The following is a 14,910-nucleotide window of genomic DNA, read 5'->3' as shown; positions in this document are numbered from 1 at the left end:
AAGAAGTTGAAGTTCAATTCTCATGAAAAAATTAATTCTGCAAAGCTAGTCACTTGAGATAAGATCATGGAATGTTTAACTCAATGTGGCAGTGACATTGAATTAGACTCATGAACACCCGTCTCATGTTCTGAGGATATATTTTCAAATCCCACCATGGCAGTTGGTGAAGTTTGAATTGAATAAAAATCTGGAGTTAAACCTAGCCTAATAATGACCATGTAAGCACTGTCCATTGTTTTAAAATCTTATCTGGTTCACTTATGTCCTTTAAGAGAGGAATTCTGCAATCCTGAAACAGTCTGGCCTACATGTGACTCCAGACACATTGTTTTGTCAGACTTTTGTCAGTGTTAAATTCTGACTTTTCAGTGATGCCACGTTCCATGATTTAATATTTTAAAAAATGAAAGAGAGGCTTGTGTTTATGTTGCATCTTTCATGGCTCAAGAATGTTGCAAAGCACTTTTCATTAACCTTTTAAGTGTAGTCATTGCTATATTGTTGGAAACATGGCAGGCAATTTGTGTACAGCAAGATACTTCAAACAGCATTGTGATAATGACCAGATCAACTGTTTTTTTTCCCAATAATGTTGACAGAGTGATAAACGTTGGCCAGGAGATGGAACTGAACTGGCCTATCATCTTTGAAATAGTGCTATGAATCTTTAACTTGAGAGGAGATGGGTCCTGGATTAATGACTCATTTGAAAATCTACATTTCTGATGCACATTATGCATCTCAACTACTCTCTGTAATATTGAGTTCAACATTCTTACCACTGTTTGGGCAAAGAGGTTTTGTCTGAACTTCCTGTTGAATTTAAATGTAACTATTAGATTGACGGCTTTCAGGGCTGTCTTGGGGATGGCCTGTCGAGAATGAGTCTTGAACCCACGATCATTTAACATAGCAGCGAGTATGCTATGGTTTAATGTAAAAAAAAACTGAAATGAAAACTGGTTCCTTCACAGATTGGATAGGGGACAGAGATTACCAGTCCATACGTGGCACCAAACAGCATGTTTATTCATTAATGGTATCTTGGGATAGGTAATAAGTGCTGTATTGTCAGTGTTACCCCCATCAAAAGGACACAATTAAACAAAAAGTCCTCCTCTCCAACTTGACCCTCTTGCTGTTGTATAAACAAGTCCAGTTTACCTGATTATGTGCTTGGGTGTGCCATTAAGCCATTGCCTCTCTTAGACACACACATTGCTGTCTATTTTCTTTCACCTCCTAACATATTTGCCTATTATTTGCACACAAGAATGGTATATTTCATTTCATTTTACTAGAGATAATATGCCCAAGTAGGCTATCTTTTATATAACACCACACATTTTCATTGTCCATTGATAGTACCACAACTTGTCAAATTCCAAAATGCTTCTGGCACATTACTTATGGTAGCACACAAGAACACTTGATGTATTAATAAATCAAAAGATGCAACTCATGACACCAATTTAAATGAATGAAGTTTTGTTTTTGATTTCCCTTTCTGTCTGCTTGCTTTCTTCCACATAAATAGATCTTTAATTTTGGGTTGAAATGAACAATATGATAAAGTTGATCATGTGAACAGAAGAATTTAATTACTGTAAATTTTTACACATGTTTAAGATCTTGCATCAAATATAAAGCACAAAAACAGTCCAGCATTTATGCTCTGCTTGATGCCCTTGCTGTCTTTCGTTATCTACATCTATTACAATATTCCTTTCTTCTCCATATGTCTATCTAGATATCCTTAAATGCATCCGTATCCAAGTATTCTCAAATTTAGCGCTGATGCAGAAGACTGAGAGAACTTCAGTGGAACAGGTTACAAGATTAAAAGTAGCAATGAAATAGTGAGTTCCACATTCTCACCACTCTTTGGGTAAAGAGAAATTCTTTTGGGTTTCCTATTGAGTTTATTAGTGACTATGTTATATTGACAGCCTGCAATTTTCAGCCCACAAGTTGAACCACTTTGTCTATGTTTATCTATATAAATTTAAAGACCTCTATCGGGTTATCTGTTCGGTTTATATTTTCTCATGGATCTCATCCTTGACTTTTTTGTTTAGTCATGCAAAAACAGAACTGAAATATATTTTATGTATGTTTCCCAGCCCAGTTCTGAAGTGGATGGCAATACTATGTGATAAATTATGTTATGCAACTACTTTGAGTAATTTGGCAGGAAAAGTTCAATGAGCTGCATTGTCAGCAGGTCAGCAGTAAGTGAGGTAGTCAGGAGAAATATTTCAGACTTTTCTTTTAATTCATTGTGGATTAACACCATGCAGCCAGGAATGAATTTACAGAAGAGACTTATAAATAGCGAGTTAATTTCAACACACATAAATGTGAGACATTGTATTTTGGTAGGAAAATTAAGGAAATCACATATTTCACAGAAAATAATAACTTAACTAGGGTCTGGGAGTGCAAATACATAAAGCATTAAAAGTAACGATGCAGGCTACCTAGACCTTTTTTTAAATTATGAATTAAGCCCTAGGATTTATTTAATTGAAAAGTAAGGAAGATGCTAAACTTGTATTATGTCCTGCTTACACAAGCTTAGTTATTATAAAAATAATGTGGAGTTACTTGAGAAGATAGGGGGAAAAAAATTACAATTTGGCATTCAAACTGCATGTTTATTTCTGCACAGTTTAGTAGGGAAATTGCTTCCCTGTGAATCCATTTTGATTGTCCACATTCATCGACTTTCTCTTGTAACCTGTTCCATTGAAGTCATCCCAGTCTTCTGTATCAGAACTAAATGTGTTTCTACCCAGCCAGTTGTGTCCATATTTCACCATATGCAGGTCTAGACTCTGTATTGGCCTCTAAATTACATGCAGTATTCAGTATCTAAGTTGATGGCTGCAAGTATTAGAATGAATGACAGGCTGTGTCTCCATCACCACTCACTTTTTGTTGTTCCTCCAGTTTGGCCAGGTTGCACTTGCATGTCTGGAAGGAGAAATGTGTAAGGGGCCAGTTGTGGTGAGGGAAGTGACAGAAATTAAAAGGCGGATGGTTACACCATCTGTAGCTTCTAAATCAGTATAGAATATGGGATGGAGGGCAGGTTGGCATGGCCATCTTTGTTGACCATCTTTAATTGAGCTTAAATTGAGTCTTTGCTAGCTGATTTCAAAGGCTGGTTGAGAATCAATCACATTGCAGTTGATTTGGGGTCACATGTAGGCTAAACCAGGTTAAGGATGACAGATTTGCTTCCTTAAAAATGGGTGTACTTGATGGATTGTATAACAATAAATGATTTGTTTCATGGCCACAATTTCTCAGGTTAGCTTTATATTCTAAACTTTATGAACTAAATATAATTTTCACCAACTGTCATGATGCAATTTGAGCCTGTGCCAAATGGGCCTCTTAGTTGCTAGTCCTGTGACATTCACACTATGCCATTGTCTCCTCCAAAAAAAGTGAGGATAAGGATTAAGTATGAGGATGTAACCTTCAATCCCACCACTGGCAGTGGGGTTAGCAATTGATCATTCTGTAATGGCCAGTACTAACTCTTCCATGAGCTCCTGCTGTCTCTGATTTTGTGCTACCTTTCCTCCAAGATACACATTAGTGTGTCACTATCATGTGATCTGTCTGAATCATGTGACTATCATCGCCTTATAGCTGTCAGTGTGCGCAGGCTGTGGGGTGAGAGTGTGGTGGAATTGATGTTAGTTATGATTGATGTACAATTTTCGGCAGGAGGATATTGTGTGTATGGGAGTAAAGGGTGTATGAATCTGGTGTTATGGTGGTATGATCTGATAATCAATGATGCATTTGCTAGTCTTGAATGCAGAATGTTTCAGAGTTGACTTAACATTCTCAAAACTGGGGTCTTGATATTGACCTTGATGGCTGTCTGCTCCACAGGCTTTTGGGTATGTGACTGGAGAATCTTCTTGCTTCCTATGGATAAAGGACAACTCTTCCACCATGCCTCCAGTACAAATTTCAACAATCCTGCTGTGTGCTCTCTACCTTGTTTTTCCATTCTTTATTGTTTCTTATTTCAGATCACTTCCTGCATGACTGCCCAAACTGGACTCAACACACATCTTTAAGAGGACCTGGCGAAATTTAAGTGGTGCTCAGAATTTACCATTTTTGGGCTATTGCTAATACATACTACAAGTGAACAGTGCTGATTGCATAGAGCCATCACTTCAGTGATGAGCATAACATGAAGTTGCTGTGTTGCCTGCAGTTCAAACAATGGACGTGGGTTAATCGTCTATTGGGATCTCCACAGCCATTTTATTGTTTAAATAATAGCAATTAGGTCAACCACATCCCCTCAGCTATTATTGGAACACGTTTTGGAGACGCTTTATGGACTTTCTTCCCACTAGATGGCATTTCACATTCATCAGTATTTGAGTGCTTTATGTGGGATTAGTTGGTTGGGAGTGATGCGCTTGGCTGATTGCCCCACAGTGATTTATGTTAAACTGTTATTATTCTCAGCTGCTGCTTTGTGTAATGTAACCAATTTCTTCCTCTTCAGTAATCTATCATTCTTAAAGAAACCAAAATATGATCTACCTTGCCTGCATTTAAAATCAAAATTATCAACAGGATCAGAATTCTTTAAATTGATCCTTAAATTTTGACTGATACAAGTATGTTGCCCAAATAATCAAGGGATGCTAGTTTTTTGCCATGCCAGGCGAGTTGTTGCTTTGCAGTGAAAACTAATTTTGCTTTTTCTCATATGAGCTATTGTAGCCTGTTTTTATTTCATGCCAGGAAAGGTGATGAGGACTAGTAATTGTATGTTATATTGTCCATGAACATCTGCCTGAAGACTGTTGCAGCAATTCATCTATCACATAGGTACTGTATTTTTCTGTTTTCTTCCCCTCCACCTCCCCACCCCCCCCTCCCCACCCCACTTTCCACCTTAATCCATCCCTAGCGCTGTCCTGTGGTAAGGTTTAGATGGGACTATCCCTGGGCAGGGGCTCACATTAATCAGCCCCCTTGTTCAACACTCCGGCTGACATAATTACAACCTGCGTACAGCAGTTATTCAAGTCGAGTCCTTGTCACTCGTGGTGCAAAAACTACACAGCTCAGGTCCCCAAGGAGATTTCCTTATCACAGAACAAGGGCTCACAGGAGTTGAAGAGAATAGAAATGGGGAAATGTCTGTTGGGAACATGGTACAATCTGTTAAAAAAAAGACATTTGTACGAGGTCCAAGGGACAAAAGATGAGCGTTGTGCAAGTTTCTGAAATTGTACGGGACATTTTAAAATGACTGCATTCGATTTTTGTGAAGCAGCCATGTATTATTAAGCTGTATTTCAAAAAGCCAGGTAGCCTCTTTTATTTCTCTGCAATCATTTCACAGAATCTTTTCTAAAAATTATGAAGTGGTACTCTTCTGAATTTCTGTAGATGGGTGCATGCTTCGTGGCAAAGATTATATGAAAGAATACACAAAGATAAAAGAAAAATACTGATTACAAGTTGGCCACAAATAAGTCAATGCTTCAAGACTTTAAAAGAAAATCACAATGAAGGCACAAAGCAATTTTATTATCATGTTAATTCCAATGGTGTATCAGGAAATAACGCTTTTGCATCTCCCAGGTTCATAATTTGCATCCGATGTGTTTTACAAATCATGAGATCAATTTGTTTTCTTGCCAGTCTGTACGTTGTGGATATATTTCTTATTATGTTGAACAAGTGCAGCTGACAATATTGCCCCAAATTGTTTTGTGATTTTCGAACAAAATCAACTACCATATGATAGTTTACTGGGTGAAATGAGCCATGGAATCCAGTTGTGCTTTTTTAAAATGTCTGGTATGTTACTACTGGTTACATCCAATGTTTACATTCATGAGTTTTTTTTTGTTTTGTAGTTATATTGTCATTTTAATACTGTTTTTCTCCCATTTTATCGTCTGAATCCATTTTAGTGTGTCTTCATTTCACTAATCTACTTACTGTTCTGCGTTACCAATCTGCCACAGGCTATTGTACTGCTGTATTCAAGGTCTCTGAGCATGAATGAAAATCAACCACTTTTTAAAACTCATTTTATTTCTGATGAGAAAGAAGCTGAGTAAGCTTTCTTGCAGTCCTTTCCAACTAGAATATCTCACTGAAGACTGAAGCTGTAAAGTTCCCAGTGGGCTAGTCTCATGCAGCTTACAATGTTGCTAAGGAGAGTGTCTGTGTTTGCTTCTTGTTCAATCTGCAGCATCACCTTTGCTGACCTTCGTCCTCTCCTACAGTTATCAACATCAAGTTGCTGCTTTAGGTAACAAAAGCAGCAGCAGTTTTTCTCTTTCTGGTTTTGGGTGTGCAAGATAACAAAATTATCCACTCTTCCACGCATATCTTTTTTTTAAACAAAAGTGCAGTTTCATTGTATGCCTTTAACATGCTAATGCATATGAAAATATAAGTATGGCAGATTTAAGTGATCAATATCAGACATGAAGTTTCCTCTTATTATGTGAGCAAGAGGAGGCCGTTTAGCCCCTTGAGCCTTTTCTATCATCTAGTGAAATTGTGGCTGACCTACAATCTAACTCCACATATCCACCTCTGCACCACATTCCTTAATGTCTTTGGGCATTAGATTAGATTACCTATAGTGTGGAAATAGCCTTTCGGCCCAGTCAGTCCACACCGACCCTCTGAAGAGCAACCCACCCAGATCCGTTCCCCTACATTTACCCCTTCACCTAACACTTCACGCAATTTAGCATGACCAATTCACCTAACCTGCACATTTTTGGACTGTGGGAGGAAAGCGGAGCAAACCCACACAGACACGGGGAGAATGTGCAAACTCCACACAGACAGTTGCCTGAGGCGGGAATCGAACCCGGGTCTCTGGCTCTGTGAGGCAGCAGTGCTAACCACTGTGCCACCGTGCAGGAAATGATCTGAATTAAGAAACAATAAAGAATGCAAATGCAAGACAAAATTTGTCAACTTCGGGCAGCAAAATTTACAATGGATCTAGCATCATTTGTCATTTGTAGAAAGGAGTTCTTAATTTCTGCCAACCTTTATGGAATTGTTCCTTAATTTCACTCCTGAAAAGTTGGACCATGATTTTTAGACATTGCCTCCTATTGCTGGAAGTTTCTCTCTATCTACCCTGTCTTCTCCTCTTCACATCTGAGGAAGTTTTATCAAATCATTCCTTAACTTTCTAAATTCCAGAGAATACAGCTCTCTTTTGTGTAATTTCTTCTCATAATCTAGCCTAGGAGGCTTCTGTTAAATCTACGTGCAATCCCTCAAAGGCTACAGTATCCTTCCTACAGTCTGGTGCCTAGAATTAATCACAATACCTTGTCTACTTCGCATTGCAACAAATGTAATTTATGTTTCGGGGGAAAGATTCAACTTTTGCACTGTCTTGGATTTCATCAAAGCCAAATTTTGCATTTCCCTTTCCTTCCAATGATTTTCGGATATTGCCATTAATTAGGCATAGTTCAAGTATTCTATAAATTTAACTTACCCAAAATTCTGATTTCTCGTTCTCACCAAGCTCTGTTCACCTATCAACTCTCTGCTCTTGTACCTAAACAGGCTCCTAAACTGTGGCAAGGTTTCAATTTTAAAATTGGCCTGCATGTGTTCAAATCGCTTCATAGTCTTGCTCTTTGTCACCACCCTGATTGAGTACTTTAAGACTTGGAAATTGGGGCAGCCTGCCTGCTGAGTTCATGTGTGGGCAGAAGCTCTATTTGCCCCCAGTCTAGAGGAAATTGGGGACATATATGGGGAGCAAGGAGGTGGCTGGTGAAAGCTACCACTCTGCCCTTACCTCCACCCTTTGGCATCCCCCTCCCTGTCACTACACCTTCTTGTATAGCCTAGTGGCTGCCAACCAGCCATGGATCCTAATTAGTTGATAAGCCTGCTCCTCACCACTGAAGTGCCTGATTGACACTTAATCCGTGGGATTTTCTCTCTGGTGGGGGCAGCATCCTTAAAGATACCCATGCCCAAACCTTGCTGAAAAAAATTTGGAACTTCCTGTGGTTACCTCTGTATTAGTCAATGCACAACCTCCAGACCTACTGAGTATTTCCAGCAATATTTTTTGTTAATTCTGTTTTCTGCCTTTAGAATATCATCAGAGCTCTGTTCAAAGCTTTACTTGTTAAAATATATAAACATTCATTTAATTACCCCTTTCCTCCCCCATCCCATCCATACATGCTGTGTTGTCTGTCACACGCATGATCTTTGAAGTTCTCTCCTTCGCCTTTTTTACCTCTGTCCTTTTATGTGCTTTGTTACATTTTTGCTTGGTAACATGCCTTGAATTGCTTTGGGACAATTTTGCAAGTCTTGGCTAACTCAGCAGATGGAAGGGAACAGTGAAACAAAATATTGTCATGATTGTGATAGTGAAACAAAAACAAAAATTACTGAATAGGCTGAGCAGAAACTGAGGAAATTCTGAGGAATGGTCATTGAGCCCAAACATTAAATCTGACTTCTCTCCACAGCTGCTGCCAGACCTGCTGAGTCTTAACAGCAATTTTGGTTTATATTGTAATAGTGAAAGTTGGGTTGGAAGGGAGGCGGGGCTATCTTCTTATATGGCTGGAAAAAAGTAGAGCAACATATCTGCAAGTTTACATTGCCATACCCTACCATTTGAGGGAGGGTATTTGACACAGAGGTTTTTATGTTTACAGAGCCAAAAGACTGAACAAGGCAAAAGCATAAAAACATTAGAGACTTAACAATGCAATTTAATCACTTTCATACAAGATTATCCCAGGGATGCAACAAAATACCTACTTTGATGGTCTGTGCATGAATATCATTAAAGCGAAATTTTTATTTGTTATTACTCCTTTAAAATTTATAATATATTGTTTCTACTATGCTTCAGATTTAGAAAAAGAAAACAGAATTTATAAGTGCTGTTGTCTCAGTTCTGTTTTTACTGAAGTTTTAAATATTGTAGCATGTAATATTTGGTTGTTTATTTTTAAAACACTAAAAACAGTATTTTCTTTCATTTTTAAAAAGGACATTTATTTTGAAAAATGTAATTGTCGTCTTGAATTTGTTTAACTTGTATTTAGATCTGTAATTAAGTGTAGTGTTCCAACAAAGCATGTAGATGAATTAATAGCTTGAAATGGTCTCAGTAGATCAAAAGGTCAAGTATTTGTGACTTCAGATTCAGAACGGTGAATCTCAGGAGTACCTGACATGTCAGGTTGCCTACTATATTGGATAGTTCCCAACTTAGCCACTGGGTGGAGGTTCAGACATTAACGGTGACTCACAGCATCCTCATATTTTGGACAGAGAAATTGTCTGGTGAGAGAACAAAATTGGAATGTAGGATTAAAGCAGAACTATGTTTAAACATTCAATCATTCTTCGTATTTTTTTCTCTTTAAAAGAGGAGCCCTCCTTTTTATAGTTTTACATTCAATGATTATTCTTGAAGCATATGTTGACATGCAAATTGTTACTTTCATTGCCAATGTTTCATTCACTCTTTAATGACCTCTTTTATGAGGCTTTCAGATTCTATATGATATATGCAAACCTAATCATGCCTAATTGTTGCAATACCACTAACCTCATAGTCAACATGATGGTTATTTAGGTAACGTTAAGTACAATAATTGCATTCTTTCATTTTGCTTCAGTTTTTAGTGCCTCATTTCTTATTGGATTTTCTTGGTTGAATTGCTGTAGTTTATACTTTAATTTTAATGGACTTTATTTGAAAGAATATAAATGCTGAATCATCTTAAGTTGGAAATTAAAACATTAAGGCTACAGTTTTAAAAGTGCTGAAAGTAATGAAATATTCTTTTTTTGGAAAAAAAACTAGGTCAAACTGTGCAGAGAACATCCGCAAGCATATCCTACACACTGGTAAACACGAGGGAGTACAAATGTACAACTGTCCAAAATGTGATTATGGAACCAATATCCCCTTGGAATTCCGCAATCATCTCAAAGAACTTCATCCAGATATTGAGAATCCAGATTTGGCATATTTGCATGCAGGTAGGACTCGATATTATTTACTCTTCAAATTCTCTCTTTTGCTCTGGACTTCTTTATTGATACTCACAATACAGAACGATAGGGTTGCCTATTCTGATTAGACATGTTCCTCCTGGAGGTTTTCATTATGTGACCTTCTTATAGCTATCTCAGTCCACCTAATAAACAGAAATACTCACAGGAAAATGAGGAGAAGAAAACATACTTGCACATTCAGAATTTCACATTTGTTTTTTCTTCTTTTGGGTTTTGAAATAATTCTGTAGCGGCCAGTAACCCGTCACCAAGTCACCATCTATTACACGTGGAATGTCCTTGACATTGATCTAGCTCCTTCAGAGTGAACAGAACCATGGCACTCCTGTTTATATTTATCAGCTAGGTCTCCCTGATTGGACCAGAGTAACTGCCACAATCAAGGAACTCATATTCCATAAGGTCCACCTTGTTGCAACCACAACAGGTTTATTTGGAGCAATTCAGGAAGTTAACATCACTTCCTGTAGACTCCAGGACATGCCTGGTGAATTGGCAACCCTGCAAAAGTAGCACGCATGCAACATATTAGATTAGGTTATGATTTTAAAGCAGACTGAGATGGTCATGAATTCTATAGCTTTCTATAGGTATGTGAGGAATAAAAGAGTGACTACAGTAAGATTACAGCCAGTCAAGGACAGTAGTGGGACATTGTGTGTGGAGGCTGAGGAGATGGGAGAGGTGCTGAATGAATAGTTTTCATCAGTATTCACACAGGAAAATGACAATGTTGTTGAGGGGAATACTGAGATACAGGCTATTAGACTAGACAGGATTGAGGTTCATAAGGAGGAGGTGTTAGGCATTTCTGGAAAGTAAATAATAGATAAGTGAAAATAGATAAGTCCCCTGGGCCAGATAGGATTTATCCTAGGATTCTCTGGGGAGGAGATTGCAGAGCTTTTGGCTTTGATCTTTATGTCATCATTGTCTACAGGAATAGTGCCAGAAGACTGAAGGATAGCGAACATTATCCCCATGTTCAAGAAGGGGAGTTGAGACGACCTTGGTAATTATAGATCAGTAAGCTTTACTTCAGTTGTGGGTAAAGTGTTGGAAAAGGTTATAAGAGATAGGATTTATAATAATCTAGAATGGAATCATTTGATTAGGGATAGTCAACATGATTTTGTGAAGGGTAGGTCATGCCTCACAGACCTTAGTGAGCTTTTTGAGAAGTTGACCAAATAGGTGGATGAGGGTAAAGTGGTTGATGTGGTGTATATGAACTTCAGTAAAGGGTTCCTCGCGGTAGGCATTTGCATAAAATACGGAGGCATGGGATTCAGGGTGAATTATTAATTTGGATCAGAAATTGGCTAGCTGAAAGAAGACAGAGGGTGGTAGTTGATGGGAAATATTCATCCTGAAGTTCAGTTACTAGTGGTGTATCACAAGGATCTGATTTGGGTTTGTCATTTTTATAAATGACCTGAATGAAGGCGTAGTAGGATGGGTTAGAAAAATTTGTGGATGACACTAAGGTCATTGGAGTTGTTGACAGTGCAGAAGGATGTTGCAGGTTACAGAGGGAAATAGATACGCTGTAGAGCCAGGCTGAGAGGTGGCAAATGGAGTTTAATGTGGAAAAGTGTGAGGTGATTCACTTTGGAAGGAGTAACAGGAAAACAGAATACTGGGTAATGGTAAAATTCTTGGTAGTGTGAATGAACAGAGAGATCTTGGTGTTCCATGTACATAGATCCCTGAAAGTTGCCACCCAGTTTAATAGGGTTGTTAAGAAGGCACACGTTGTGTCAGCTTTTATTGTTAAAGGGATTGAGTTTCGGGGCCATGAGGTCATGTTGCAGCTGTACAAAACTCTGGTGTGGCCACAGGAAGGATGTGGAAGCATTGGAAAGGGTGCAGAGAGATTTACCAGGATGTTGCCTGATATGGAAGGGAAGGTCTTCTGAGGAAAGGCTGAGGGACTTGAAGCTGTTTTCATTAGAGAGAAGAAGGTTGAGAGGTGATTTAATTGAGATATACAAGATGATCAGAGGATTATATAGTGTGAACAGTGAAAACCTTTTTCCTCGGATGGTGATGGCTAGCATGAAGGGACATAACTTTAAATTGAGGGGTGATAGATATATGACAGATGTCAGGGTAGTTTCTTTACTCAGAGAATAGTAAGGGCATGGAATGCCTTGCTTGCAATAGTAGTAGACTTGCCAACTTTAACGGCATTTAAATGGTCATTGGGTAAACATATGGATGATAATGGAATAGTGTCAGTTAGATGGGCTTCAGATTAGTTTCACAGGTCGGCACAACATCAAGGGCTGAAGGGCCTCTACTGCACTATAATGTTCTATGTTCTAATTTATAAAATGATTCCACCAGATGCACTGTGTACTCCTGCTTACAATCTACTAAACCTAGGGAAAAACCTTGTGATCCAATTATGTTGACTTGTATTAATTTTCAAGTCCAGTATTTCCGTATGCTTTCTTCTTCGTCTTTATTTACATTCTGTGTATTGTCATGACAGCAAAGGACATTTTATATTGGCAAAATTAGCAGAAGAGTTTAGTCCTCTCAATGCAACATGTGATGAATTTCATACTGACAAGCAATAATTGTAATTTTTTTCACAAAGGGAAAGAATATACTTATCCTTTGAAAGCAAATCTTAAGCTTTTCTTCCTAACTGACCAGAGCTTAACTGGAGGTTAAAGATTAAAAAAGGTGTTTATATTTTATGAAAAAAGCAAATGTGAGCTTAAGAAGGGCTTCTAATTTAATAGAACATGTGAAAAACTATTCAAGAGCATTAACAAACAGCAATTTATGAAGTGAACAACACTGGGAGAATATGTCAGAGTTCAGAACTCCAAGTGTTCTTTCTGTCTCTGTTTCTCCCATTCTCTCTCTGTCTGTCTCCCATATTCTTTCCCTCCTATTATCTGAGTTTCAGGATAAAAGCTTGAACTAGCTATCATCTCATTTCACAGTTTTCTAGCTGTGAAATTAACCATAGTCCATGAAATAACTTCAAACCTGTTATTTGTATTGGATTTGTCCCCACAGTTCTACTTCCAAATGTCTGAGATCAAAAATTGTGGCTATAATCTACCAATGTCTGCCATCCGGTAGGTTGGGGCAGGGAACCCACACTGTGTCACGTCTGGAGGTCTTCTCATATCAAGGCAACAATCAGGTTGTCATGCTGCACTGAAGTGCTAGTTTGCTGCATCATTAAATGGTTCTTGCAAGGGATTTCCCAAATAATGACCATCAGTCATTGGACGGCACTGTGGCACAGTGGTTAGCACTGCTGCCTCACAGCGCCAGAGACCCGGGTTCAATTCCCACCTCGGGCGACTGACTGTGTGGAGTTTGCACGTTCGCCCCGTGTCTGCGTGGGTTTCCTCCGGGTGCTCCGGTTTCCTCCACAGTCCAAAGATGTGCAGGGTCAGGTGAATTGGCCATGCTAAATTGCCCGTAGTGTTAGGTAAGGGGTAAATGTAGGGGAATGGGTGGGCTGCGCTTCGGCGGGTCGGTGTGGACTTGTTGGGCCGAAGGGCCTGTTTCCACACTGTAAATCTAATCTAATCTAATCTAATCTAATCTAATCTAATCTCATCTAATCGAAATTGCCCATGGTGTGCAGGGATGTGTAGATTAGGTGCATCACTCAGGGGAAATGTAAAGTAGTTAGGTGGGAAAATGGGTCTGGCTGGGATACTCTTTGGAGGGTTGGTGTGACTATGTTGGGCCAAATGGCCTGTTTCCACATGGTAGAGGTTCTATGTACTATGGTAAAGTGTGGGCTAGCAGCTAGCCACTTCTCTATAGAAAAAACATGTAGTAGAAGAAAGAAAGAACCTCTATTCTTGCAGTGCCTGGTACAGTCTCAATGCATCTCATAATGCTTTTCAGTCAATTAAGTGCTTCTAATGTGTAGTGATTGTTGTAATGTAGGGAAATGTGGCAGTCAGTACGGCACACAAAGCCCCCACAAGCAGTTAGAAAATAATGATCAGGCAATCAGTTTCAGATCTGTTTGTGAATTGTGGTGGAATACTTACTCCTTTAATCATTAGATAGAGCAGTCTTTCACTTGTGATATCCCATCCCAATAGTAAACTATTTGCAAGTGCGTATTTACTCTCTAGCCTGGAAACTAAAGGTAGAATCACCAATATCTAGAGAACAGTATCACAGCCATTATCTATGTTCTTCAGATGAACAGTAAATGTGCAATAAGGTGAATAAAGAAGAGCAGAAAGTAATAGTCACAACAATGACAAGTAATTAAAGCAAGAAGTAACTTGAAGGATCTGTTCATGGAATACATCAGAGGCAATTTTCTCTAACAAATGTAAAGAGGATAGGTTTGTTTAATGAAACAGGCTTAATTAGTATGATGGTAAAGGTTTGTCTGGGTGGGGAAAAGTGATCATAATATATACAGTAATAACAAGTTTAAAAGTGCTATGGTTAAGTCTGAAACTAGCCTTTTAAATTTAAACAAAGCCATTTAGAAAATATGAAGTGTGAATTGGCTGAGGTAGTTTGGGAAATTTGGACATGAGGAAAGTTGGATCAGCCATGATCCTACTGAATGACAGAGCAGGATCAATGACCAACCCTTGTACCTATCTCTTGTGGTCTGATAGACTTGACTTAGTTTAAAAGATATGATCACAATACAGTCACAAACATTTAAATAGTTCATGCTTCTCAGTAAATGAACCTTCTTTTAAGGCTTTAAAACTCCACTAGGGAAATGGCTCAATCATGGTTAATTGGTGAAAATGCTAATAAATTTGTAATGTTGTCAAAAAAATA

At 38.5% G+C, this 14,910-nt stretch overlaps 1 protein-coding gene across 1 annotated transcript in view; it reads left to right on the top strand.

Moving 5' to 3' along the window:
• znf407 (zinc finger protein 407) overlaps positions 1-14,910 on the top strand; it is a 494,954-nt gene that overhangs the window by 353,452 nt on the left and 126,592 nt on the right. The window contains exon 9 of the mRNA XM_072570875.1: positions 9,896-10,074. Coding sequence (XP_072426976.1) covers positions 9,896-10,074 — 179 coding nt within the window. The remainder of the gene's footprint in view (positions 1-9,895; positions 10,075-14,910) is intronic.

This window comes from Chiloscyllium punctatum, chromosome 5 (assembly GCF_047496795.1).
Source record: "Chiloscyllium punctatum isolate Juve2018m chromosome 5, sChiPun1.3, whole genome shotgun sequence".
Taxonomy (NCBI): Eukaryota; Metazoa; Chordata; class Chondrichthyes; order Orectolobiformes; family Hemiscylliidae; genus Chiloscyllium; species Chiloscyllium punctatum.
Note: the sequence above shows the minus strand (reverse complement) of the source record. Positions and strands in the feature narration are given on the sequence as shown.